General features: G+C 30.3%; 1 protein-coding gene and 1 long non-coding RNA gene across 2 annotated transcripts in view; one reads left to right on the top strand and one right to left on the bottom strand.

Annotated features, from left to right (window-relative positions):
• The window catches only part of LOC129912675 (mitogen-activated protein kinase kinase kinase 7), a 54,786-nt gene extending 27,507 nt beyond the window's left edge, over positions 1 to 27,279 (bottom strand). The window contains exons 1-8 of the mRNA XM_055991031.1: positions 26,997 to 27,279; positions 22,145 to 22,255; positions 21,898 to 22,086; positions 15,013 to 15,192; positions 14,482 to 14,617; positions 14,236 to 14,414; positions 13,745 to 14,173; positions 13,634 to 13,685 (exon numbers count right to left, since the gene is read on the bottom strand). Of these exons, the coding sequence (XP_055847006.1) occupies positions 13,634 to 13,685; positions 13,745 to 14,173; positions 14,236 to 14,414; positions 14,482 to 14,617; positions 15,013 to 15,192; positions 21,898 to 22,086; positions 22,145 to 22,255; positions 26,997 to 27,065 (1,345 nt within the window). The 5' untranslated portion in view covers positions 27,066 to 27,279. The remainder of the gene's footprint in view (positions 1 to 13,633; positions 13,686 to 13,744; positions 14,174 to 14,235; positions 14,415 to 14,481; positions 14,618 to 15,012; positions 15,193 to 21,897; positions 22,087 to 22,144; positions 22,256 to 26,996) is intronic.
• LOC129912677 (uncharacterized) lies at positions 3,871 to 17,466 on the top strand. Its single transcript, XR_008771880.1, has 4 exons — positions 3,871 to 4,244; positions 14,048 to 14,194; positions 14,255 to 14,423; positions 17,162 to 17,466. It is a non-coding gene; the product is annotated as an uncharacterized LOC129912677 (long non-coding RNA).
• Positions 27,280 to 27,799: the final 520 nt, after the last annotated feature.

Genomic DNA, 27,799 nt, shown 5'->3' with positions numbered 1-27,799 from the left:
GTAATGATTTTTTCTGCCTATTTTAGTCAAAAATACTTGTTTATTAAATAGTAGCAATAAAATAAATGCATTTTCGTTTGCAACTTTTAAACGCGGAATAAAAATTTAACGGTTAAACAAATATGTGCTATTTCTGTGTCCACTATAGCGAAAGAGACAGGAAAAGCATTATATTGCTAGTGCAAATAAATATAGAAAATAACGGTACTTTTAAGATATTTTTGTCTCCATCCACTTTATTTTGACAATATACCAAAAGAAAAAAAAAAATATAAAAAGCATAATCAGAGATCAGAAATAAATCTCAACCATTTTTTGAAAGGTTCCTTAATAACTCTTATTTATCGCCATTTTCAATAAAGGTCATAAAATAACCTTTATTTAAAAAAAAGAAAAATTTCGATAAAGGTCTGAGAGAAACCTTTATTTTGTATTTTTTTATGTTTCGGTCAACCAGTGAGATTTATCGCTGAGAGAAAAAAATAAATCTCATCTGCAAATGTATCAATTCCTAGAGACATGGGAGTGGTGCCATATGAAAGCTTATATTTTCAGCTACCCGATAGTGGTATAATCGGGTTTTTGGATTTTTTTCAAAATTCCGACAAAATCGCGTTTGAAAGTTGGGGTAAATTTTTTTTTTGGAAAAATCCCCGAATCTTTGAACGCTCCTGGAAGCTAAACCGCTGGAGAGCAATTTTTTGGAGTGATGCCAAATGATAGCTTGTGTCATAGGCCTACGCTTTGCACATTGTCAGATTTTTAAAAAATCATCTTCCATGTTAAACCGCCACATCATGCCTATTTTTTTCAGAATCGGACTTAACCTTTTTTTTACCTTTAAGTTCTCCGGATTTCAGAACGCGTGCACCTACAGGGATGGGAGTTGTACCCAAATGTAGGTTAGAGTTCCCGCTACCTTTTGGCATCAAAAAAGATTTGAAGATGGGTGGGCGAAACACTTCTGGAAGCTGAACGCTTGACCTAGATATTAGAACATCGGTCTCCTGAAATATTTGAAATTGCATTGGTTATGCTTGTCGTCCCAGCGACTCAAATCACAGTGGTAAACACATTTTCGTCTTTAGATTTTACTTTAAACGAAAAGAGATATAATCTTGGATCTAAAGAACTTTGAGAGTCTATTTAGTTCATACATTATTAAATACATAAACTTAGAAAAAACATCCTTTTCATATTTATTTTTGCAATATAAAGACATTCTTGACAAATTCGACATTTTCCTTTGAATTGACCATTTTTGATTTATTTTCAGCGAAAACGGTTAAAGGTTGACCTTTTCCATTTATTTTTTTTTGTAAAAATGTCAACCGATAACCTTTATTTTTGATTTTTAAAAATAAATCTCAAACCTTAACCGAAACTATTTAAAGTAATGTGATAACTCTCAGAGAGAAACCGATTGAAAATTAAGATTGACTGTTATTTCTGGTCTCTGTTCCTAATATCTAAAATTCGATTCGCATGATTTTTCTCAATAGTGTGCTATTTCTTTGTCCATGGCTGTAATTCTTGATTTTTATAATAGCTCTGTTCCTTTGAGAAGTGGCAAAGTACTTTTAGTAGTTTACTAGCGATTTTCTAGAGTCAAATTGAAAACAGTGACAGCAGTGGCTTTTTATCGCTTATTTGTCGTAATTATTTTTTTTCAATAAGTTGAAATTAATCAAGCAAAACACAAAACACTATTACCAGGACATTGAACTATCACAACTTATGAGCGGGAACTACCTATACTTATGAAATAACAGTATAGTTAAAAAGTTCAGTTGTTTGCAGAGGATGTTTTCTTAGTTTTTCTTTCAGTTAGCATTGTAAGATAAAGTTGTACAAAGCAAAGTTACGATGTTTTTAACTTGAAATTTTTCTAACATGTTATTGAATTTCATGTAGAAAAGAAAAAAATCACAATTCTTGACATAATGTAACATTCGTGAGATCATCTATTCTGAATATTATAGTAAAAGCACCTTTTTAATTACCCATGTTTGCAACGGGAATCATCTTTAATGACGTAATTTTATTTTTCAAACTGCCGCCAAACATTTAAAAAAAAAAAAAAAAAATGTTTTTATTTACAAAACTTATTATTGTCTATATTCACTTATATGTACATATACAAAACTAAAATAGTAATGCAAATAAAATCACATACTAACCCGACGACTTATTGTTTTCAACTGAATATCGAGCGGGAAACATTTTTTACCTATACCCAACAATAATAATAATTTCAATTCAATTGAAGGTACATTACACATCTTGAAAAAACACCTATTTTTGTGTTTCTTCTAATACGTACAATTGTTTTAAATTTCTATTATAAAAACGTGTGTAAATCAAAAAGTGATGCGACAACATTCCCTAAAGGAATTTTTTCGTTAGATAGGTTTAAACTTGGGACAACAGCCGGCAACGTTGTAACAACCGCATATCTAAATAAGCAAAGTAGAATAACGTAGACAACAACAAAAAATGACACATATTGCTCATTAATGAAACATATTAAAACTCACGCGATAGAATATAATTTATCATATAATATGAGTTATTCATAATATCGTGCCGAAAAAATTAAGAACATACCTACGATCACCTTGATTTAGTAAGCATCACATTTTTATATTTGAAATTCCCCAAAGGTGAATCGTCTTAAATATTGCCGACCAAAAAGTGTCGACACTGCAATTAAATATTCACCAGGTTGCCACTTAGACTGATTCATTGCCACTCAACGCATCAATTATTCCAATTTAACATGATTAATAGGCGGTTGACAGTGACGAGAAAAACGCGCGGGGGCATTGTCTCACCACAGAATTTTCAACCCCAAAAGTGAGGGCTTTTCCCACCCACCAACGCACCTGGCAATGTGATTTTATTCAAAATTGAACTCATTTATTCGAAATTGATTCTCACTCAAAAGTTTGAGTGAGTATAATTTAGTTTTATTGCTATTGTATAGATGAGATCAATATTAGCGAGGACGCGCGCCAACTTTTGCGAATTTATTTATTGGGGGAGGGGGATGATTTTTAATTAATTTGGGTGATGAATCATTGTTTAAATTGTTGATGCACAAAAATTGTAGTAGAAGAAGCATTTTTTCTGACTCATTGATTTTCAATGCATCAATTATTCCAAATTAACATGATCAAAAAAGTAGGTGGCAGTGATGAGAAAGAATTTGGCGATTCTTTCCTTAAAAATGATATCCTCCCCCCTCCCCCCAAAGCCCCCCTCTGGCTATAAGTTTTAGTTTCTTTATTCCACTCAAAAAAAGTGAGTAACTTTGTTGCATTGCAATGGCGATCATATAGATGTGATCAACTAGCGACGACGACGCGCGCCAACCAAACCGAATTATTTATTTGGGGGGATGAACGCGATGATTCACCAATTTGATTTGTTGCCGCATCAGATATAAAGATAAATCCCCGATATGGTTGTTTTGGGGGGGCGAGGAGGAATTCTGATGGTTTGTTCTATTAAATATTCGTTTTGTTTAGGAAATGGTGGGTTAAAAATAGACTCAGAGAGTAGATATACAGCAACACACAGGGATGACAGATTTGGGAGCATTTTTTTAATCGTGCAATTAGTGCAGAACAGTGCACCGCTACTGTCGGGCTTTTTATTTGCATTAAATAGCTGGGTAATTGTTATTTTTATAGGGAATGATTAGTCATTGAGCGCGCGGTGTGTGCGCGAACAATAAATAAATCAAACGAGTCCGGTGATCCGGCAAAAAGGGGCAATATTTATTTTTACCCTACAAATAAAAACATCAAAAAAAAAAAAACTGAAAGGATAATATTTTTTAAACAAAATTCTAAATTTGGTTTGATATTAATTTATTATTAACAATTTTTTATTTTACCCTAACTTTGTGGTAAGTTTGGAATTGATCTTTTTTTTTAATTTTCCAATCAAAGACGAACGATTAAGTAAACAAAAGTTGATTATATTTGTGTTTAAACACAATTTAATGTTTTTTTGAAAACCGCAAACAAAATGAAGAAAAAAAAAATGTGCGAATAAAATTAATTAAAATTGTGTAACATAAAAAAAAAAAAAAGAATTATATACAATCATAATGATTATTCATCAGCTCGCATGCACGCAAGCTTTAGCTTTTTTTCATATTACAAACGAATTTGAATGAGTTGGAAGTTTAGAGATCAATCGATTATAAAATAGTCGACACGTGGAATTAATTAAAAGTAAGTATACAAAATGTAAACAAGCTATTTATAAAGTAAGTCAAAAGAGCATTTTTGTTGTTGAATGTTTTTTTTTTTTTGTTTTTGTTTTTATAAAGTTTAGTTTACTTTGAATAATAGAACTTTCGATTTCAATGCAAAACAGTGGGAATATACAGAGTTGTATACACTATGAACAGTAGGTTACCTACCGTAACTTAAATTTATTCGAAGGGGTTAACATTCGATGAAAAAAAAAATGATTTATTTTATATTTGGTTTTGATGACAAATTAAACGTTTATTATTATGTTCTTAGACATTTTTTCACGAAACATTGGCTTTTTGGGACCAATTACAGATTTTACTGTCTCTTCGAAAAAACACCCTTTCAGCAAATTTTTTTTTATGAAAACTCTTTATTCTTGCTTTCTATCCCAAGATCAATTTCATTAGGGTGACCCATCATTTTTGTTTTAACTAAAAAAAAAACACACTTTTAACCATGATATTTTTATAGACACTTTAGATTCTTGTTTCTTATCTTAAAAGTAACATAATTGCTAAATTTCAATAGGGTACCACTAATATTACTCTAGTATTGCACACTTTTTCAAATATACCCATATTTTCCTTACTTCTAAAAAAAAAACACCCTTTCACATAAAAAAAATTTATACACTTACATTATTCGTAATTCCCATGGTAAAGAGAACATATTTAATGAATTTCGTAAGGGTACCATTTATACCATTGATTTTATCGGACTTATCGAGGATTTTTTCCTATTTCCCAAAAAAAAACACCCTTTAACCTAAAATATTTGTTAAGTCTGTTCGGGTTCTTGGTTTCTGTTATAAATGAAACATTTTTACCAATTTTCATTGGTGTAACAATTTTTTCCTAGTTTTTGTGGTACTAATTCCGAATTTCATCATTTCTTAAGAAAAAGCACCTTTTCACTCAAAATAATTTTGTACGCTTCATAGATTATTAATTCTTATTCCAACCAAAACATTTACACCAAGTTTTAAAAATTAATACAATTTAAGTCAGCTGTTATGATACCTTCCTCACACACAACTTAACCCATAAAAAAAAAACACCCTTTCACCAAAAATAATTTTAAGAACTTTATGAATCCTTTGTCCCTGCTTTATCTAAAACCTTCATGCTGAATTTCATCAGTGTAGCATGTTTTTCACATGGGTTTCGGTTATATTTTACTTGTTGAAGTCAAAAACAACCCTTGTTTTTAATCGGCAATAACGTTTGTTAGAGTAATCGAATTGACTTTATTTTTATGTCATTAGATTCAGCATAAAAAAATACCTTGAAAACATGTGTCATATGATGATGTTCGACAAACAATTTTTTTCAGTATACTTTTGACCTTCACTCACTCCCTCTTGTCCGCGAAAAAAACACCCTTCCACCCAACTTTTTTTTGTACTTGGTTCTTATCCCAAAAGCAAAGTTTTTGAAAAGTTTCATGAGTGTAACAATTTTTTTTTGTATTTCTTGATTTTATGTACTATGTATTTTACCTGTACTATCTGTAGTCTCTCTCCTTTTTCGTCTCTTATGTAAAATTTTGATTTTGGGAGTTACGAGGTTTCCTTATGAAGCCGACGAAATGTTTTTAATATTTCGTTGAACTTTTAAGGATAGTTTGAAAGAAATCTTTTCAATTGTTCTTGAGATTTACAGAAATAAAAGTCGAAAAATCATTTGAAAATAATGACTGCTTAGTACCTACGTACTTGCTTTTAAGTTATAAGTTGTTAAGAATATTTAAGCTTTTCAAAGATAAAAAAAAACCTACATACCTACAATATTTTTAATTAAATTTTATAAGAAATTCAAAAAAGGACTCTCGTTATCTCAAATAAATATATTCAATCAATAAGCGGTGTTAAAAATGATTTCAAAAACATAGTTTTCTAGGATCGATTCTGAAATATTTGATTTATATCCTCATAATTGGCAAAGTTAGAGCCGTTTTTGACCTTGACGGCCAAACTATAATTTTTTTACCTCTCAAGTTCCCTCATCGATAAGAAAGGAATCGATAGTAGGTACGCCAATCGAAGGCTTGTTATCACCGAATAACAGTTATTTTTTAATGAATACAATGCAATGCGTTTATATTGAAAGCAACACTGAAAACATTTTGTTTTATTCCTAAACTTTCTATAAAGAGGATTTTGTTTGCTCAAATTACTTTTTTAAGGATGCTATGAAATAAAAAAAATATAAATATATCCGTTAGAATTGTCCCCTAAATTGCTCATGTTTTAAGGGCTTTTTAGAAAAGTGCTCAGCAGTTTTAATACTTTTGGAAGAATAAAAAAGTTCGAAATTTGGAGGTTTTTAATATTTTTCTTGTGTAGAATATTTTAATTAAAATTCATCGCGCAAAAAAACCCTAAGGAATTTATTTCCTACAATAATATGCCTTGCGAGTTTGATTATTATAATTTTTCAATTTGTTACAAAATTAAGAATTTTTAAAGATTTTTTCGATTTTAGGACCTCAAATATCTATTAAACGGTTAGATAAATGGCCTTTTTTGTAGAGCGTTCAATTTCCTACAAGAATTTGTAAAGAAATTTGCAAAAAAGTCGATTTATAAAAAAATTATTTTTTTTTAGTAGAAGCTTCCCATTAATATTAAGAGTTCATATTTGGTGTGTATATTCTAGAGGTGTCTAGCAATTGATTTTTTTGAGTACAAAATCGAAAAAAACGAATTTCGATTTTTTTTGACCCACCCTAACATACATACATAAAATTATAATCTTGATTTATATTAAAGCTCTTTAATTTTTTGTGTTTTAATTAGTTGAAATTGAATACGACGTTTGAGAGAAGTTCAGAAATTTAAACAACAGACATAATAGGAGCTACCGTTAAATGATTTTCAAAAACAAAACTTTGTTATCAGATCTCATTAAAAAACTAACAAAAAATCGTAAATGCTGTTATGGAGAAAATTAAACTTTCCCAAAGATGGTATATTGCAGTTACCAAGTTTGAAGTGAATCGACCTATCTGTTTAGTAGAAGCAGAGCCCGACTCAGGACAACACGACTTTGTACACCCCAACTCACGACCGACAGCCCGAGTCAACCCATAGCCCAACTCAAGATAACCCGACTCATCGCAACTCGACTCAGGTAAGACCGGAGTCGAATTGCGATGAGTCGGGTTATCTTGAGTCGGGCTATGGGTTGAATCGGGCTGTCGTGAGTTGGGGTGTAAAAAGTCGTGTTGTCCTGAGTTGGGCTATACCCTTACCATCTGTTTAGGCTCTAGCTCCTTACACAGACAGACACACAAACAGACTGTTAGACCGACGCACTGACTTGCGGGACACACTTTATTTATGTACATTCTCTATCAACGTTTGGTATTATTTGGCGCTGAAAAATTCACTCATGGAAAATAAGAACCTAAACCTAAAAAAATTTCTTTGGGATGAATAGGTTTCTTTACTTTCATATTAATATTTACCAGTCCCCTCATGCCCGCCTGCAATTCGCAATAGAAAATTATATCTGGAGACTAGAATGATCAAATTTAGTGTAGAGATTTAAAACTTCACTTGCATTTTGAACCCTTTTAGCTACATGGAACAAACGAAATAAACCCATGACTTAACCACAAGATTAATGATAATTGAATTCATTTATTTATGATCAAAACAAAACATTGCAAAAAAAAAGTTGCACATACGCCACAGTGACCCAATCAAAAATAGCCTGGAGATATTTGAATACCACTTGTTGAAAGTTGGGTCACTCTGGCGTATGTGGAATATTTTGTTTAAAGTTAGAACTACATCGATGCCAAAATAAATTCAACATCTGTTGTTTGTTCAGTATTCATAACATTTGAAAACATTCTCAAATTTCAAAGTATTAAATTTGCTTATTTCTGTACTAGAATTTTTATTCAACCGTCTTCCTGGGACATCTTCAACACTGTGTTGTGCTGTAGTGCGCAGCATATTTAAACAAAAACAAAGCAAAAAAATGAAACAAATTGTAATTTTATTGTAAAATGAAAACTATATGGGCGTGTTTTCAATGCTGCGCTACAAAAGCGACAATTTGTCGAAAGACAAGCAGTCTACTTTTGTTCGCGTATTATATGGGACCGTAATATTCGCCACTGCCGCCACATTCTCAAAAAACTCATCATGATGACTCACCCAATTCTGATATTTTCTACTTATTTTTGGGATCGGCTTTTTTTCGCTCTCTCATATGCGTAGCCGAAGAAAAAAGCCTTCGACTTTCGAATTAAAGTGAAAAATGACATTTTGCGTTGAGTGCTTGTACATTTCAATGATTTGAATTGTTTGCATATATTTTTTTTCGTTCTCATGGAATGAATCACTTTCATGTGGATTTGATTTTTTGTTTTTGTAAACAATAAGATAAAAATTCAAAGTGAGTGGAAATTTAGTCAGTAAATTAAATTTTAATTAATCATTCGTACGAGTCACTATTTTGGGAAAGCCAAACGGAATCGCATTGAAAATAAAAAAACATGATAGAGTAGAGTTGATCGTAGAAATATCACTATAGGAGATGGGTAAGTTAAATTTTACACAATTTATATATTTTTGTTTTGTTAAATTTTAAGAAACAAATTAATTTCTGGGAATTAAACTCAATAGGGGGTGAAAACAGTTTCAGGAAAAACATATTTTCATTGGAACTTATTCTAGCAACAAACACATTAAAATGATTTACTCCAATTTATCTTCTGGATTCTTAGAATCAGAATATTTTTATTTGATTTGACTTTTTACGTGGAATTTCAAAAATCTTTGTTGCTAATCTTAGACTCAATAATAACACTGTCCAACACATCAAAATTTTCCAGACCGTTGTTTATCATTTCTTACTAAATTTAGGGTGCTGATTCCGAAAAAAACATTAGTTTTTTTCTAGCAGCTCTAGTTCTTAAATTATTCATATGTACATGAAAAGGCATACAAATTCATACAAATTTTTTTTTGTTAATTTTTTTTTATTTAAAAAAATTTGTTTTGTATTTTTATTATACTTACTGAACCAAAATACAAAATATTCGAACAAAATTTTTCAAGAAAAACTTTAAAAACGCTGTAATGATAAAATCTAAAAAAAAATTGTATTAAATCACTCCCAAAATGTGAAAAATGAAAATATCTAAAAAACTAGAGCTCCTAGAAAGCAACCAGTATGGTTAGTGAATCCAAATGCATTAGATTCGAGAAAAAATTTTCTGGAAAATGTTAACAAACAGTTTAAATAAGCATAACTTTTAAATTGGTACGAAATTACCCCCAAAATCTGGAAAACCTAAATATTTCAAAAAATAGAGCTCCTAGAAATAAATGAATGTGATTTTTGGGTTTACTGACCCTAAATACATTAAGTTTAATAGAAAATTTTCTGGAAAATTCTAATAAACGCTCAAAATAAGGAAAACTGAAAAATTTGTATGAATATTCCCCAAATATGCAAAATTAAATATTCAAAAACTAGAGCTGCTAGAAAGAAACCGATATGATTTTTGAACTTACTGAACCCAAATCTATAAAATTAGATATAAATCTTTCTGGAAAATTTTGAAAAGTTGAAAATTGTTGGGCAGTGTAATACTTGATTAGAAATTAAAAACCATAATTTGAATAAGTATCCACCAAAAAAGTAACGTAGTTCTATTTTGTTGAAAAAATTCAAAAACATCAAAACGGCCAAATTAAATGATTAATGAAGTCAGAAAAACTGTTTGGTAAAAAAAATTCAATTCATCAAAGGGTATTTTCGGTTACAGCCAGGTTATAAGTAATTTTTTTTTAATAGTTGAGGGTAGTTTATGTAAAAATGAATTTTGAACCAAAACGCCAAAGTTTTACCAACCAACCATGGGCAAATTATTTTTGGGAACATTTTCTTTCATATAAACCTTGTCGTTTTCATAAAACAGATAAGGTTAGTATATGTTCTATGGATTTTAGACTAGAATCTAGAAGTGATGGAGTTGAACAGAGAACGAAGACAGATTTAGTCATCCCAAAAATTTGTGTCAGAATTTTGTTTTCAGATTTTTGACATTATATTCCGAATTCGACTTCAAAATGTTCTAAACTCTTGCTTGACTCTTCCCCTCTATTATCGACGATAGTCATGATCTCGGATGGAGTCACAACTCTCTCACTCTACTGCCTCACACTACGACTCCGCATGTGGGGTTCGGCGGGTTGACCTCAGGAAACGTCAGCAGGCTTCTCGATTTTGAATTTTTCCATGTCTAAGGCCACAACTGAATGCAGTTGTCGTTGCATTTGTCTTCTCCATGAGTTCTTAGGCCTGCCTCTTCTTCGCGATTGCGTTGGAACGTCGTAAGCTTGACTATATAAAGTGTTAAATTCATAAAAATATACCATTTTTGAGACTTACTGTCCTTGATATCTTGAAAACTATCTATTTCTCGACTTTAAGCCTACAAATAATTTTGATCGGGATTTACAACAAATCAAAAATTTAGACAAATCCCCAGGTACTCAAGCCATAAATTTTGCCTAAACTGTAACATCATAGGTTTAATGTATTTAAAAGGCTCTAAACTGTTTAGACATTTGTTTTGTATAAATCCAGGTTCTGCCAAACTCAGCTTATACTAAAACGTAAGATTTTGCAATATTAGTCTTGTTAATGTTAAAGAACAAATTGAATTATATTTTTATTTAAAACATCAAAAATTAAATTCTATATCAATTTTTCTATGTCTGAAAACCTCAATCTTGAATATCTGACCAATAGAAATCAAACTATAAGTTCTTTAAGCTAATAACTTTGAGATTTTTTTTGAGAATTTTCATACGATTCAAACTAACAAAAAATTTAATAACAAAACTCTCAAAATCGACTTAAAATTGTAGTTTTAAAAAGCTTATATTTTTGGTTCTATTGGTTAGATAATTCAAGATAAAGGTCTTCAGACTCAGAGAAAATGACAGAGAATCATATTTTTTCCTATATAATGCACGTTGAAGTTATAGCATTGATACAATCCCGGCTGCACAACGTCCACTTTCCATACAAATTTGCCCATTCTCCTTAAAAAAAAAGTTCTACATTGTGCAAAAATTTTGTGAAGTTCTTCAGAGTAGGCAGAAATCACCGACTTTACCTCTGCATTTTAATTCGAAGTTTTTTTTTCAGCTTTGAGAATTTTTTACACAGTCGTCAAGACACGGCTCGTGTGAACTAGTGGCGTGGCCATTTTAATCTCATTTTATGCAGTAAATTTGTATAGTTTACACCGGTATTATTCATACCCTATTTTTTTGCAATTAAGGATTAGAAAATTCCGTTCTGCATCCTAAACAATTGTAGCCATGACTTATCTAGATGGTAATTGCTTAGTCAAGAACATGATCAGAGCAAGAAAATCAATTTTATATTAATTTTAAAATATTATCTTTCCAATTTATTTTATCCTAGTACTTAGATATTTCCTATAAAATATTTAACTTATTATGAAAATATAATGTTAAATGTGATTAAATTATAATTACATTTTTTTCCTTTCGCCAAAAAAAGGTTTTTTCTTTTTCATTTGTACATTTCCTTACATCTTCTAAATTCTAAAAGGTTCAATAGGCTTACTTCAAAATTTGTTAAAAACTATTTCTTATTCTTTAATCATATATTTATAATATTAACCAATAATTTCAAATTGATTCGGCAAAAAGTTTCGGAGAAATTAGAATTTTTGTAAGGACGTCTTAAGTTAATTAATATGGTTCCCAAAAATTAAAAAGTATTTTTCTCGAAACGGTGTTTTCAGATTCGACAAAACGACGCACAGTGGGGCAGAATAGGTCGATTTGTGATATCAATTACTTCTACCAATAAAATAAGACATTTTTTGTCACTTTATTTGGTTTTGTAACTTAAGTTAACAGTTTTCTTGAATTTTATGAACTTTTTTCAATTAAAATTTTATTGTTCTTCAGGAAATTAAGTGAGGGCACAAAATACTAATACATTTGAAAAAACCTATAATTTTGAATTATGTATGTTTTTTTTTTTTGTTTAAAAAGTGAACTTTATTTTAAGAAATAGTTCTTTTGTTTAACCTAAGAAGAAAATTATATGGGAAGGGGGCTGTATGTATTTTTCTGAAAATTTAACCTTAAAGAAAAACAAAATACATAAAATCAAGAAAAAGACCTAGAATACTCTGCAAGAGCTTTTTTGAACACTTATTTTTCATTTTTTTCAAATGTTTTTCGATTTAAGTAGTTTTCGAGCATAATTTTTGTGAAATAAAATAAAAGTCAAAAATTTGAAAAAAAAAAAATTGTCAAATTTGATGTCAAGTTATTTTTTTTTCAAATTTTGTTTTTGAAAAAACCCGCATCAATTTTAATTGGAAAAAAATTAATAATAGATTAAATTAAAAAATATTTTAATAAAAAAAAGTAAAAAAAAACACTAACTTTATATAACAAATCACCCTGTTTCACGAAACATCTTATAATAAAATAAAAAAAACAACAACTTTTAACAAGAAAAAAATAATTGTTTTACGTAATCAGTATATGATTGTCAAAAAAGAATGATTTTGTAAATTTTGTAATAAAAACAAAAAAGCACTTTCTTAAAAAAAAGTCGTTTTTTGAAGTTCAAATATCATTAAAAATATTTTAGGCAAATATTTAGCAAAAGTGTTTATTTGGGCTTATAGAGTAATTACTTATCATGCTTTCTTCATTTTTAGACTTGCTAAATATTTGCCTAAACAGAAGATTTTGAGAAAAAACTTTAAGATGCGTTTCAAAAAAATCATTATTTTCTCATTCAATTTTTAAATATAAGAAATTTTTTAAACATTTTTTATATAGAAGAATAGTAATTTACATACTTTCGTCTATGCGAGACATTTTTATTTTATTTTTTTCCCAAATAATTTTGAGTTTAAACAAAAAAAAAAAAATAAAAGAACACCTTTTTTATTACTTATTAAAAACTGAGTTTTTGCTCTTAAACTCTCAACTTCAACCGCATGACTTAACATAAAACAAAGACTTTGAACAAAACAAATATGCTCATCTTATAAATTTTACTTTTAAGTGATCTTTTTTTCCCATAGCTTTAGTTTAAAAAATAACCTTTATATCACAACACTATATGAAGCTGCCCCACTGTGCGACGGGACTGATCGGTTTGAAATTTTCAGACGATCTTTTTAGATACGTTTGTCAAATAAGAATAATTTCTTGAAAAAAAAAAACGATTTTTTCTTCACATAATAAATAAAAAAAAAAAAAAGATATTATCCTTATTTGAATGTAAAATATGTTTGCTTTATATATTACAATCTTAACGGATAAAACTTACATGTATTTTCAAAAAGGTTAACGACACTATCGTTTTTCAGTGCCCATGCATTCTACAAAAAAAAATATTTATTTTTTTATTACTTTTTTAAGAAAAAATAAAAAAACTTACTGGATCAATATCCACTGAGAGCGCAGTCATGGGAAGATTTCCTCTTTTTAGAATTCCATTTCTAATTGTTTCATTTCTATTGGCAGTCTCTTGTGATGGTTTTAAACGAAAAGGATCGCTCGAAGTCTGAAACGACGAACTCCAGGAATCAGGTTTCTCATCCGGGGTTCGATTACTATTAGAATTATTATTATTATTATTATTTAAAGTTGACGTAGATACACTAGGACTAAAACGTGGGGATCTTTTGCTAGGACTATTTGGACTATTTGCATTGCTAAGATTATTAAACATATTTGCCAGATGACGGACTGATTCTGAATTTGTTGGTGTTTTCTGTGATGAATGTAAGGAAGACCAAGGACTAAAGCTAACTCTTGTGTTGTCAATGGTAGCATCCGTTTCGCTATGTTCTTTCGACGGTTGTTGCTGGAATTATACACACGCAAGGTAAATTATTTATAATATCAATATAAATTTTATAAACATACATTTAATGGGTCTTTACAGTCTAGTGGCAGATCGGCGCCAGGGAAGTAATCGCAGAGTATGGTCATGATTTCTACAACGTGCTGCATCGATGGACGTTCAGAAGGTTCACGACTCCAACAAGACGTGTAGAGATCTTCAATTGGTTTGGGACAGCCTTCTATGATAGGAGGACGATTGCCTTGAATTGGTAAGAATAAAATAAATTTCTATGTTATTTAAGATATGACATAGCTACACTTGGTTACCTTTGTGAACTCCCCACAATATCGTCAAAGCATGTTGCACTTCTTTGAAAGGCTGTTGTCGTGACAGTAGTTCCCAAAGAATTATGCCCCAACTAAATACGTCGCATTTTTCCGAATAGTGTGACCCTTCGAAAACCTTAATTAAAATGTATTAGATAAACATTTAAATAAATTATAATCATGTTTCTGACATATCCGTGTAATACCTGAGACATTTTACCCCGAATTTAATTAATAAGCATTAAGACGAGTTTTAAAAAAATTTTAAAATAGGTAATTGAAAAGAAATAAAAAGATAAACCGATATACAATGATTTCCAGATAATGAAAACTTTACTGAGCTAATGCATTTCTAGAAGAAAGAGTATTTTGAAAAGAGAGCTGTCACTAAACTCCGAAACAAATGTTTTAAAACATTTTTTAACTGAAGAAAAAGAGGTTCTGATTTTCCTTTTATTAGCCCGAAATTTTTTTCTTGGACATTTCAGAAACATGATTTGGTAAATTGTTAAGAAAAAATATTTGATTTACTTCTGGTGCCATCCAAGCTGCACTTCCTTGATTGTTTGTCATCCATGTGGATTTGTCAGCAGCTGTTCCAAAATCACAAATTTTTAAATTCCTTCCAAAATTGACAAGTAATAAATTTGGTGGTTTTAAGTCTCTGTGAATGAGGGGCTTTGGTTTCATAGCATGTAAGTAGGCTACACCCTGTGATAAAAAAATAATAATATTAGTTTTGAATAATCAAAGACTTAGGGCCAATTTTTCAATAGTCAGATATACCTCAGTTAGAGCTTATTCCTAGGAATAAAAGTTTTTTTTTTATATTGACATTTATTCTTCTGATAGTCTTCTGACGATTGAAAAATCAGGGCTTAGTTGATTTCTTTTGAGTTGGGAGAAAGTCGAATTAAAAAAAAAAACCTTTTTACATTTAAAGTACATATGGATCTAGAAAACTAATACAAATTTGATATTTTTTTATCTTAATAATAAGTTAAACTTTTTCAAAATTGTTGTAAATGACATGTGCCGTTATTTTTGGTCTTAAAAAAGGATTCCATAAAGCTCTTCGTAGAGGCTTAAAAAAAAGGAAACAACCCAATAAATAACCGAGTTTAAAGAATTTTAAACTTGTAATGAGAATTTTACATTAGATCCGAATCATGTAAAATAAACCATAGTCTTTTGTAGGAGCCCGCAATATTTATCTCGTAATCAGTATGAAAATGCGTGAACTGCAACGTTTGTCTAATTAAAAAAGTATGATGTGCACACAATTTACTTTGATATTAAGTATTTTATTCCAAAACTATTATTTCGTCGGGCGCCAAATAAAAATGCTTTTTTTTGGTATATACAATCAGAGGTCTGGGTTCAAACTTCATTCTCCCTCCACCACCTTAAACTTTTCAGGGGTACTGCTTCTTGCGAAAAACTGACAAAGACGCAAAGAGTATTATTTTCATGAAAAGGTGCATCTCCGTTCGGACTGAAATGTAAATTGTAGGTCCCTTCCTTTCTTGGTCTAAAACCAAAGAAAAGTTATGACTAAAACCAAAACACAAATCAACCACGATTTATGAATTTGAAGTTATCGGGACAGTGGCTGTTAAATAATTGGACTGTTTAAATTAAAAGTAGAACGAAAAATTACAATATCATCAAACGAAACTAGAGATAGTAGACTGCAGTTTGCGGTTAAAGAGTCTATTTCGTTTGAAACTTTAAGTTGCCTTAACCGAGTTATGGCGATTATCAAGGGTTGTTCTATTAGCAAAAGATTACTGTAACTCGAAAACAAGAAAATTTCCCAATAAGTTCGACTCAGAATCCCCTCAAGAGCTCATGGTTTTCGTTTAGGATCGTGATCAGCACGCAGTGTTTTATTTCCGCTTTTTTTTTTCTTGTATACCATATACCTACGCTTTTTTGCTGTTTACTGTTCTCAAAAATGCGATTTTTGCTTTTAATACGATCAGAAGCCTTTTGAAAGTGTTTTTTTTTTTAATTGATTATGACAGATACAACACTTTTCAGAATAGAAATTCTCTTTGTCCGTTTAGGAAAATTCCGTTAGGAAAATTGCACAAATATTGAAGGTAAGCAAGAAATTTTTACAGAAAATAAGATATACATTTAAATATGAGCTGTAAAAGAATGTTGGAGGAAGACCTAGGGTACTGAGCTCTGTAGATACTCGACGAGTTATCACATATTTTGATACAGAACTTTGGTTTTAGAGACTTGGAGAAAAAAAATTTGCTTTTGAAGACAAATATTAAAGCTCGACTTGAGTTTGTGAATATGTATGAGTTGTGGACAGATGATGATTGGTTTCGTGTCATTTGTAGTATAGTATATCTAGTACTAAAGCTGCTAAAAAACACATTAAGTGTTGCGTTTACTCATTGTTAATTCTACAAATGAATTTCCATCCAGTGAATTAAAGAAACGGGGTTTCAGTTGAGAATTAATACATAAAAGCCTAACAAACTTATATAATTTAATTTAAAACAATTGGTGAGATAAATCAGGGTTAACTCTAAACCCGAACTAAGAAACTGGGTTTAATGATGTAAAATTGAGATACTTAACAATCTATCATTTATATGCTTTCACTCCTTTATAAAATGTGTTAGTAATACAGTTTTTCTTTTTTTTTCATATTTTTCAGGCAGATGACGAAATATTATGCCGTATAATTTCACACTTTTAAGTTAAGTCTGGTAAAATCTTTTTTTTTTTTCTGTTCAATTTCATGCTATTCAATAAATGCTCAAAACTTTGGAAAAGTAGTTGTGTTTTTTTAGACAAAAGTTCTTTTTGGTATTTTGGTTTTTAGGTAATGTTCGAGTAAAAATTAATAAAATTAATGTTTAAACAAGAAACAAAAAAAAAAAAATGTTCCAAGGCATTATGCTCGTTTTTAATTACGTGCCCAGAATTTAGGTTAGGTTAAGTTAAAAGTGATTTTGTGCTATAGCGTCAGACATTCTAGTAGGAGATCCCGCCATAGGACGACCTACCCTCATCGTTATACCAGTTGAGAGTTATATTTTCTGAAAGCTAGTGTCTAAGGAAATAAATTGCACATGGGTTGCCAAGCGATATCCTGTCAAGGCATAGGGTTGCCAGGCCTTAAAGTTCATTTTTGCAAATTTTTGAAAATGCGACCCTGCTTAAATGGCAAGCCTAAGAGTTATAAAAAAAATATAATGTCATAGGAAATTTAATTTAAAAATTTTAATTTTCAGGATTTTTTAAAATTTGAAGTTTGAGTAGGGTAAACAAAGGTAAATTTAGAAAAAAGGCAAAAATCTATTTTCTAAACAAAACGTGATAGAAATAAAATTGAAATTGGAATCGATAGATATTATAAATATATGAAAGCCACACATACAAATAAAAAATGTAAAAAATCTACAACGCGAGATATAGTCTTTTTAGAGTCATGATACTCCAATTCGATATTTGAGAAATAATTCACCAAAAATCAGAATGAAAGATTTTTTAAATAATTTTTATGTGATAAGTTAGGAAAAATAAAATAACTTGACACGTGTCTGTCAAATTTTTAATTTAACTTTCCGTTTTTGCGAGGGGATTTTTTGAAAAGGAGCTTATTTTCGTATTTCAACATATTAAAGGAAAAAATCCCGTCATGGGACGACCTATCCACCTCATTATACCAGTTGAAAGCTATATTTTCCTAAGGGTAGTGTCTAAAGAAACAGTTTGCACATGGGTTGCCTAGCGATATCCTGTCAAGGCATAGGGTTGCCAGGCCTTAAAGTTTATTTTTCATTATTTTTGAATACGCCACCCTGCTTATACCCAAAGCCAAAGAGTTGTAAAAAAAATATTATGTCACAGGAAATTTAATTTGAAAATTTTAATTTTCAGGATTTTTTAAAACTTGAAGTTTGAGTAGGGTAAACAAAGGCGAATTTAGAAAAAGGGCAAAAATCAATTTTCTAAACAAAACGTGATAGAAATAAAATTGAAATTGGATTCGATAGATATTATAAAAATATAAAAGCCACACATACAACAAAAAAATGTAAAAAATCTACAACTCGAGATATAGTCTTTTTAAAGTCATGATACTCCAATTCGATATTTGAGAAAAAATTCACCAAAAATCAGAATGAACGATTTTTTAAATAATTTTTATGTGATAAGTTAGGAAAAATAAAATAACTTGACACGTGTCTGTCAAATTTTTAATTTAACTTACCGTTTTTGCGAGGGGATTTTTTGAAAAGGTGCTTATTTTCATATTTCAACATATTAAAGGGAAAAATCCCGTCATGGGACGACCTATCCACCTCATTATACCAGTTGAAAGCTATATTTTCCGAAGGGTAGTGTCTAAAGAAACAGTTTGCACATGGGTTGCCTAGCGATATCCTGTCAAGGCATAGGGTTGCCAGGCCTTAAAGTTTATTTTTGCAAATTTTTCAAAATGCGACCCTGCTTATATGGCAAGCCTAAGAGTTATGAAAAAAATATAATGTCATAGGAAATTTAATTTAAAAATTTTAATTTTCAGGATTTTTAGAAATTTGACATTTTAGAAGGGGAAACTGAGGTAAATTTAAAAAAAGGTCAAAAAGCTATATCCTTAACAAAGAGTGGTAGAAAAAAGATTGATACTGGAATCGATAGATATTGTTAAATTATATAAGTCACACATACAAACCAAAAATGTAAAAAATCTGCTACTCGAGATATTGACGTTTAAAAGTCAAAACCGTGAAATTCGATGTTTGAGAAATAATTCACCAAAAATCAGCGCGAAAGGTATTTGAAATAATGTTTATGTTATTAGAGAGCATAAATAAAATAACTTGACACGTATCTGCCAAATTTTTGATTTGACTTAGTTTTTGGTTCCTGTGTATTTTTGAAGAATAACACCGAAACAGTGAATTGAATTTTAAAAATCTGTAATTCTTCAAAAATACACAGGAACCAAAAACTAAGTCAAATCAAAAATTTGGCAGATACGTGTCAAGTTATTTTATTTATGCTCTCTAATAACATAAACATTATTTCAAATACCTTTCGCGCTGATTTTTGGTGAATTATTTCTCAAACATCGAATTTCACGGTTTTGACTTTTAAACGTCAATATCTCGAGTAGCAGATTTTTTACATTTTTGGTTTGTATGTGTGACTTATATAATTTAACAATATCTATCGATTTCAGTATCAATCTTTTTTCTACCACTCTTTGTTAAGGATATAGCTTTTTGACCTTTTTTTAAATTTACCTCAGTTTCCCCTTCTAAAATGTCAAATTTCTAAAAATCCTGAAAATTAAAATTTTTAAATTAAATTTCCTATGACATTATATTTTTTTCATAACTCTTAGGCTTGCCATATAAGCAGGGTCGCATTTTGAAAAATTTGCAAAAATAAACTTTAAGGCCTGGCAACCCTATGCCTTGACAGGATATCGCTAGGCAACCCATGTGCAAACTGTTTCTTTAGACACTACCCTTCGGAAAATATAGCTTTCAACTGGTATAATGAGGTGGATAGGTCGTCCCATGACGGGATTTTTCCCTTTAATATGTTGAAATATGAAAATAAGCACCTTTTCAAAAAATCCCCTCGCAAAAACGGTAAGTTAAATTAAAAATTTGACAGACACGTGTCAAGTTATTTTATTTTTCCTAACTTATCACATAAAAATTATTTAAAAAATCGTTCATTCTGATTTTTGGTGAATTTTTTCTCAAATATCGAATTGGAGTATCATGACTTTAAAAAGACTATATCTCGAGTTGTAGATTTTTTACATTTTTTTGTTGTATGTGTGGCTTTTATATTTTTATAATATCTATCGAATCCAATTTCAATTTTATTTCTATCACGTTTTGTTTAGAAAATTGATTTTTGCCCTTTTTCTAAATTCGCCTTTGTTTACCCTACTCAAACTTCAAGTTTTAAAAAATCCTGAAAATTAAAATTTTCAAATTAAATTTCCTGTGACATAATATTTTTTTTACAACTCTTTGGCTTTGGGTATAAGCAGGGTGGCGTATTCAAAAATAATGAAAAATAAACTTTAAGGCCTGGCAACCCTATGCCTTGACAGGATATCGCTAGGCAACCCATGTGCAAACTGTTTCTTTAGACACTACCCTTAGGAAAATATAGCTTTCAACTGGTATAATGAGGTGGATAGGTCGTCCCATGACGGGATTTTTTCCTTTAATATGTTGAAATACGAAAATAAGCTCCTTTTCAAAAAATCCCCTCGCAAAAACGGAAAGTTAAATTAAAAATTTGACAGACACGTGTCAAGTTATTTTATTTTTCCTAACTTATCACATAAAAATTATTTAAAAAATCTTTCATTCTGATTTTTGGTGAATTATTTCTCAAATATCGAATTGGAGTATCATGACTCTAAAAAGACTATATCTCGCGTTGTAGATTTTTTACATTTTTTATTTGTATGTGTGGCTTTCATATATTTATAATATCTATCGATTCCAATTTCAATTTTATTTCTATCACGTTTTGTTTAGAAAATAGATTTTTGCCTTTTTTCTAAATTTACCTTTGTTTACCCTACTCAAACTTCAAATTTTAAAAAATCCTGAAAATTAAAATTTTTAAATTAAATTTCCTATGACATTATATTTTTTTTATAACTCTTAGGCTTGCCATTTAAGCAGGGTCGCATTTTCAAAAATTTGCAAAAATGAACTTTAAGGCCTGGCAACCCTATGCCTTGACAGGATATCGCTTGGCAACCCATGTGCAATTTATTTCCTAAGACACTAGCTTTCAGAAAATATAACTCTCAACTGGTATAACGATGAGGGTAGGTCGTCCTATGGCCGGATCTTAGACTATTCTAAGATCAATAAAGGCCTAATGTGATTTGACGAGCTAGAAGTTAGGAAAGGATAAGAAAGAGTAGGGCATAAACAGATAAGAGAAGATACGAAATTGTTTCATGTTCATCTATACAACTCTGTTTAAATGGATGCAAAGCATGGTGATTCGAACGGCATCCCTTCCTATTAGAAAGTATCCAGTTCGTTCTTACTCCGAATCCACTTTTTTTTACTTGGTTCACTTTAGCTTTTAGTCCTTCATTTGGGATTTAGCGGTGGGTGAACTTATTTTTGGTATATTGGTGAGAATACTTCTTTTGTGGGAAGAATTTAACTTTGAATATACTTAAGTTGTTTGGGAGGTGAAAGGAGAAACAAGGCTTTAGTGTTTGAGTACCTTTACTTGACCTAATCTTCATTACTCTGGAACAAGTAGTATGCACTAGTTTTTTTCTTAATAATTTGAAGCTTACATTTTTATGAATCTACTATTTCATAAAAGAGAAACTCAAATACCTTACAGATTTCAAACCGTTAAAAATTATTTGTTTACCTCTGCACATTGTAGTGCCCAGTTCATTGCATGTGCTGCTGAATAATATGGATTTGCTTTTCCGTGTAAAAAGTTATAAAGTGATCCGCCTTCCGCATACTCCATTACTAGGTAGACACTTTCGTTTTTAATTGAAACACCATAAAGTGCAATGATATTCGGATGCACAACTCTAGACAATTGTTTTACCTGGAACAACACAAATATATTTACACATTTCTTTATTTTTTATCGAAGCAGAACTCACCTCTGTCTGAATTGCCTTTTGATCGGCAGTGACATAAAATTCCTTAACTGCCACATAACGATTTTGCCACAGAGCCTTGTAAACAGTTCCAAAGGATCCTCTGCCAACAATCTTCAAATGAAAGAAAGAGTTAGACATTTAAAAAAATAACAAAGATTTTTTTAGTTGCAACGAGCGTGGTCGTCTCCGACGTCGCACACTGGGGAAATTTGTATGGGATTGCAGAAAAAACTCAATCAAAACTGAACCACAGAATCGATTTGGATGAATTTTGCAGGGATAACAGCTTAAGTCGAAGAAGAAATTATTATTATTCATTTCTACCCACTGCCACGCCCTTTTAAAAATATTGTGAGAGTAAAAAAGGATTCAGATATTGTTCTTAGAAAATCTTAAAACTGCTATTTACAATTTACTTCTACCTAAAGCATTTTTTTTTATTTGTTTGTATTATTGGAACCACCTTATCGATTTTAATTACATTAAATGGAAAAGAATAACTCATTATTCTGCTGTCAAGGTCCACGTCCATGCAAAATATGCAATATTAAAAACCCGAATTATGGTTAAAAAATATTCAAAAAACCACTTTTATCACATTTTATATAATTTAAAATAAATATTGGTATCACAAATTTTTCAAGAATTTATTCTGTTAAGAGAACCATTACTCCCTTAAATGACTCTGATTCTTCTTAGTAAAGGTTTGACGCATGTCAAACTTGCGGTTCGCGGGCCGCATGCGGCCCACAACGAGTAACTTTGCGGCCCTCGACATTTATGATAATTTTGAGCCATATAAAATCGCTTGCGAATTTCACACAACCTTCTGATGCAAGCAGATATTTTTATTATTCAAAGAAATAAGATCCAGCCTAAGTTACACCTTGGTCTGGTAAAAAAAATTGGAAGTAAAGAAGAGATTGTAGGTATCAGGAAGAAAACATTAATGTTATAATTCTTCTTATTTTTATAAATCTGTTTTATAAAAATTCTAGTTTTACTTTTTTTGCGGCCCATAAAAATTATGATATCGCTGTTTTGGCCCCTAGTAATCATTGTGTTTGACATTTCTGATTTAAATCTATTCTGTGACATTCCATGAGCTTACTGCTTAAAACTTTGTATGAAATGCTAAAAAGTGCCATTATTATAAAGTGTATAATAAAAAGTGGTATAATTCCTTTTCACTAGTTTTTAATTTGTATAGTTGTCAATATCCAAACATTTAAGCTACATACCTATAACGAAAATTCATTTTTCTGAAGCAAGGTCAGAAAATCAAATGTTATTTTATTAAAGTTGATTTTTAAAAAATGGGTTCGCGAGTTTATTTTACTTTCTTTATTTGTCTTTTCGGATAAGGATTACAAGCTTGCAGCAAAAAACATAAAAATCTTACAAAAAGGAGATTTTGTACTTTTCAATTTTCTCGAAAACTAGAAGGCATAGAAACATATTAGTAGGGGAGCCCGAAATTCTAAATTTGCAGTTACTCGAGCGTCATGGGGACCTATTGGATTGCGAAGATTAGGTTCTAAAACGAAAAATAGTATATGGAAGTTTTCCATTTAAGTGGGGATAAGAGCTTATAAACACTTTAAAAAAATGTAAAAAATTGACTTTGTGATAACCGATAAATATTAATCTGACGATTAGACAGTGGTGGGTGGCTAAAAAAAGCGGTAGAAAAAATTTAAAAAAAAAGTTATTCGAGCGTGTCAGATTTTGAGATAGTGTTCAATTTGAAAAACAGACGATTTGGACACGTGGTCTACCCTTATGAATCATTTTCGAAAATGTAAAAAAAAATTGGTTAACTTAAGTTACTCGAGCGCGTCAGATTTTTCTACTGTAGGTTCAGCTCGATGTCAGAATCACCCTAAATGATTATCTGACAATAAGTCCGTTCCACACTCAGTTTGCAACTGCCGAATTTAGTTATATTTGGTTATTTTTGGTCAGAGTCTGTACCCAACTTCAAAAATTGTGTAGAAGAGAGCGCACACGAGAGAGTAAAAAATTTCCCCACCCTGACAAATTTAGCCCAAAGAATTTCTTCCGGCAGAAATATGAGTTCTGTCAAATGAAAAGTTGACGTATGTCAAACAAATAAATAAAGATGAAAACAAATCAAATTGTAGTGATTTTTAAATTGAATTGCGTTTACGTGTTTTTTGCATTAAAAAAGTGTTAATGTTTATCGAATTAAGCATAAAATATGAAATTGTGTTGAATAATGGTGTTCACCTTGTTCCAGACTTTTTGGCAGTCTTTCGTAGTTTTATTTCCTTCTGAGAGAATTCTCTCCCAACTCTCATTAATTTGACAGACTGCCTAATTTAGTGCACAAAAAGTCTGGAACAGACCTAATAATGTTAAGGATTATTGCTAATCTGACAGTTAAAAAAAAAATAATGAAACAGTTTTTGAATAAAACAATCTTTTTCGTTTCTTCTGGTTATTACTGGATGTAATATTAAATTTTCATATATATGTACATATTATATACAAAGGTTGATCAATAATTTAATATTCATGATCACTGGATTCGTCTTCCGGTTGGTTTCCACTTCTTCAACTTCGTCGTCATATCGTGTTTCTGTAAGCAAGAATGGTTATGATACCTACTTGATAATCTTTCTTTCATATGATATTATAATCGTGTTTTTTCTATTACTCAGTAGCTACTCATTTTTGATTTTATTCGCAAAACAATAATAAAAATTACGCAAGTAAGTATTTGTTTTTATTGTTTTTCGAATAAAATAAAAAAATGAGTAGCTACTGAGTTGTAGAAAAAACACGCCTTATGTTGTTAAAAAGTAAACGTAATTGAATTCATAAGTTTTGCTCGTCTGATCAAAAGATCAGGTCTTTCGTAAAAACGAAAGAAAAAAACTACCCCAAATCCAAGAACATTACGTAATGACAAGACGATCAAAACTTCTATGTATATTTATTAAAGATGGGCTTTTCCCATAAAGTTAATAATGTCACATTATTCCTCGATATACAAAAATTTAAGTATTAGACCGGTCTGGAAATTCTCCCTTTCGCACGTTCTTTTTATCAAATTTTATGAATTCTTTAGATTTTTTTAAGTCAATCCGTACCCACATAATAAGTGTAAGTAAATTAAGATATTTCGACAAACACGTTAAAAATTCAGCAACATGAACCAATAAATTGTATTTTTTTTTAACTGTACGTTCATGCTTTATCGATGGTTTTGGCTAAATTGCCATATGAAAATAGTCATATTATATGTTTTTCGTGTTCCTGATAAAATTCCCTTCGGAATAAAAAAAAAAATTAATCGCGCTCGAGTATTTCGAGGTGACGTTTTTTTTACAACTTTGTGCCTCCACCATTTTTTTATGCCACGTTTAAGTATTTCCGAAGATCTATTTTTTTTTACTAATCTGCATACAAAGAACACCTATGTATCAAGCTTTTTTATTTGGTAGGAGTACATTACTGAGTACAAGCTTTCTCCCCATATGATTTTCTGACGCGCTCCTGGGCTCCCCTACTATACGGTTTTCAGTGTTTGGGAAGGAATCAATTTAGGCAGTTTTCTTCATCATTCAATTTTGTATTGAAATATACGGTCTTGACAAAAATAGTATTGGATGTGTTTAAAAAAAAATTTTTGACTATGATATCGATTATTTCAAAAACAGTTGACTTAAAGAACTTAATTTAAAGGCTCAAATAAAGCGTAATGTTCAGGCTTTTGAAAAAAGTATCATTCATGACTGTAAGTGTTGCCATTGATTTTTAATATTTTTTTTAATTTTAAGTAATTTTTAAGAAAATTAATTTTGCGACCAAATGAAGTTTTCAATTGCCAATAAAAGCTGTGTTTTATTTACCTCGTGATCCAGATCGCATCATTGTATTTATTTGTGAAGCAATAACAAAACAAAATCCTGCTTTTGTTGTAAAGCTAATAAAAACAATGATCATCTGGATCACGAGGAAAATAAAACAAAGCTATTAAAGGCAGTGGCACCTGGTAGCACTCAGGCCTCTATCGAAAGGTAATTTCACAAGGAAAATGTTTTTAATAGTCTCTAACTTGTAGCTAAAATTATATTATACAAAAATATGAAAAAATCAACCTATTTTTATCTCTTTTCTTTAAATAATTATATAAAATAATTTACATCTTAAAAATTAGTTATTTCTTTGATTTACAATAGACAAAAGATGCCTTCTTTACGGAAAAATAAAAGTGTATAAGTAGGCTCAAGCAAACAAAATTGACACAACTTTAATTTCAGGGTATTTTCACCTCGTCTTTTATACTTTTAACAACTTGTCCCTTTGCATAGCTCTAAAAAGCAAACTAAAAGTCCGATTTTAATAATTCTTTTTTATTTTGATTCATATTTTATTTTAGAATTCAAAAATACCATTAAAAATGTTCTTCAAAGATCTTTGAATTTTTGACTTTTTTCCGCAAAATCGCCAGTGTGTGCATCGTAGTCAATCGCGTTGTGGTCGAGTTCCCTATCCACCCCCAACAGACACACGGAATTGGGGTAACCTAATTTCGATTCGCTATTCGCTGTTTATATAACAAATAAACAAACACAAAAAAATTCTTTTGGCTCTCTGGCCTTTGTTTTGGATGTGTTTTCTAGGTCGGGGATGGAGTCGGAGTGCTGTGGTGGTAAACACAAGAAAGCACTGCAATTTCATTTTTACAACACTTTTATCGTCCAGATTTACTCGACGCAGTTCTCGAATGCGTAGTTTGTTATAATTTGTGTTATCAACAAAAATATTTAAGCAAACAAAAAATATACTAAATGGTTATTGAATATTTCTTTTTTTTACAAACCTCACGATTACGAATATCATCGAATTCGATTTGCCGAAGATTTACAATTGGTTGTCTGGCTTCAGCCATTTGTTGGATTTTCTTCGGTTATTTAGCAATAAATTGATTTGTATTGATAGTGGTGTAGCATTTTTATGAAAATATGCTTCATAAAGAATTGCTACAAAGATAAAAAGTTAAGTATTTTCGAGGAGAAAATGCGATAAAAAAAATGAAAATAGTTGATAAAATAATATAATCTTCTGATAAAAATCGACGGTGGCGGATAGCTGTCAGCTGTCAAATGAAATGTCAGAATTTTTTTTTTTTAGAGGTTTGTTTTGACAGAAAAGTCATGGTAGCCAACATTGAGATGTAAAATAAAATGTAGCGAAGACGGAAACCATCTGGTGTTTGTGGTGTGAAAATGAAGAGGGTGTATATAAAATATTTTCGATGCACACTTCGAAATGAAATTATTTTTTTTGAAAAGAATTTATCAGGAGAAATAAAAAAATTTATTATTAAATTTTAACTACATTCACCATTTTTTGCGAAAGTAAAATAGTACAAATATTTTTTCTCACTATTTTGTATAAAAAAAGTATACAAATTGTATTTTAGACAAAATAATAAGCTTCCCTACTAACAATTTTGCTTCTATATGGCTTTACAGAAGCAACAATTGCATCTGTACAGCTTTATAGAACCAAAATTGTTTGTCGGGTTTCTGCATCAATATTAAAAAAAAAAAAACGGAGAAACTGAGCTTTTGAAAATTTTCATTTTTGAACTTTTTCAATTTTTGACCCAATATAGTTAAA

The sequence above is a fragment of the Episyrphus balteatus genome, chromosome 2, assembly GCF_945859705.1.
Source record: "Episyrphus balteatus chromosome 2, idEpiBalt1.1, whole genome shotgun sequence".
Lineage (NCBI taxonomy): Eukaryota > Metazoa > Arthropoda > Insecta > Diptera > Syrphidae > Episyrphus > Episyrphus balteatus.
Note: the sequence above shows the minus strand (reverse complement) of the source record. Positions and strands in the feature narration are given on the sequence as shown.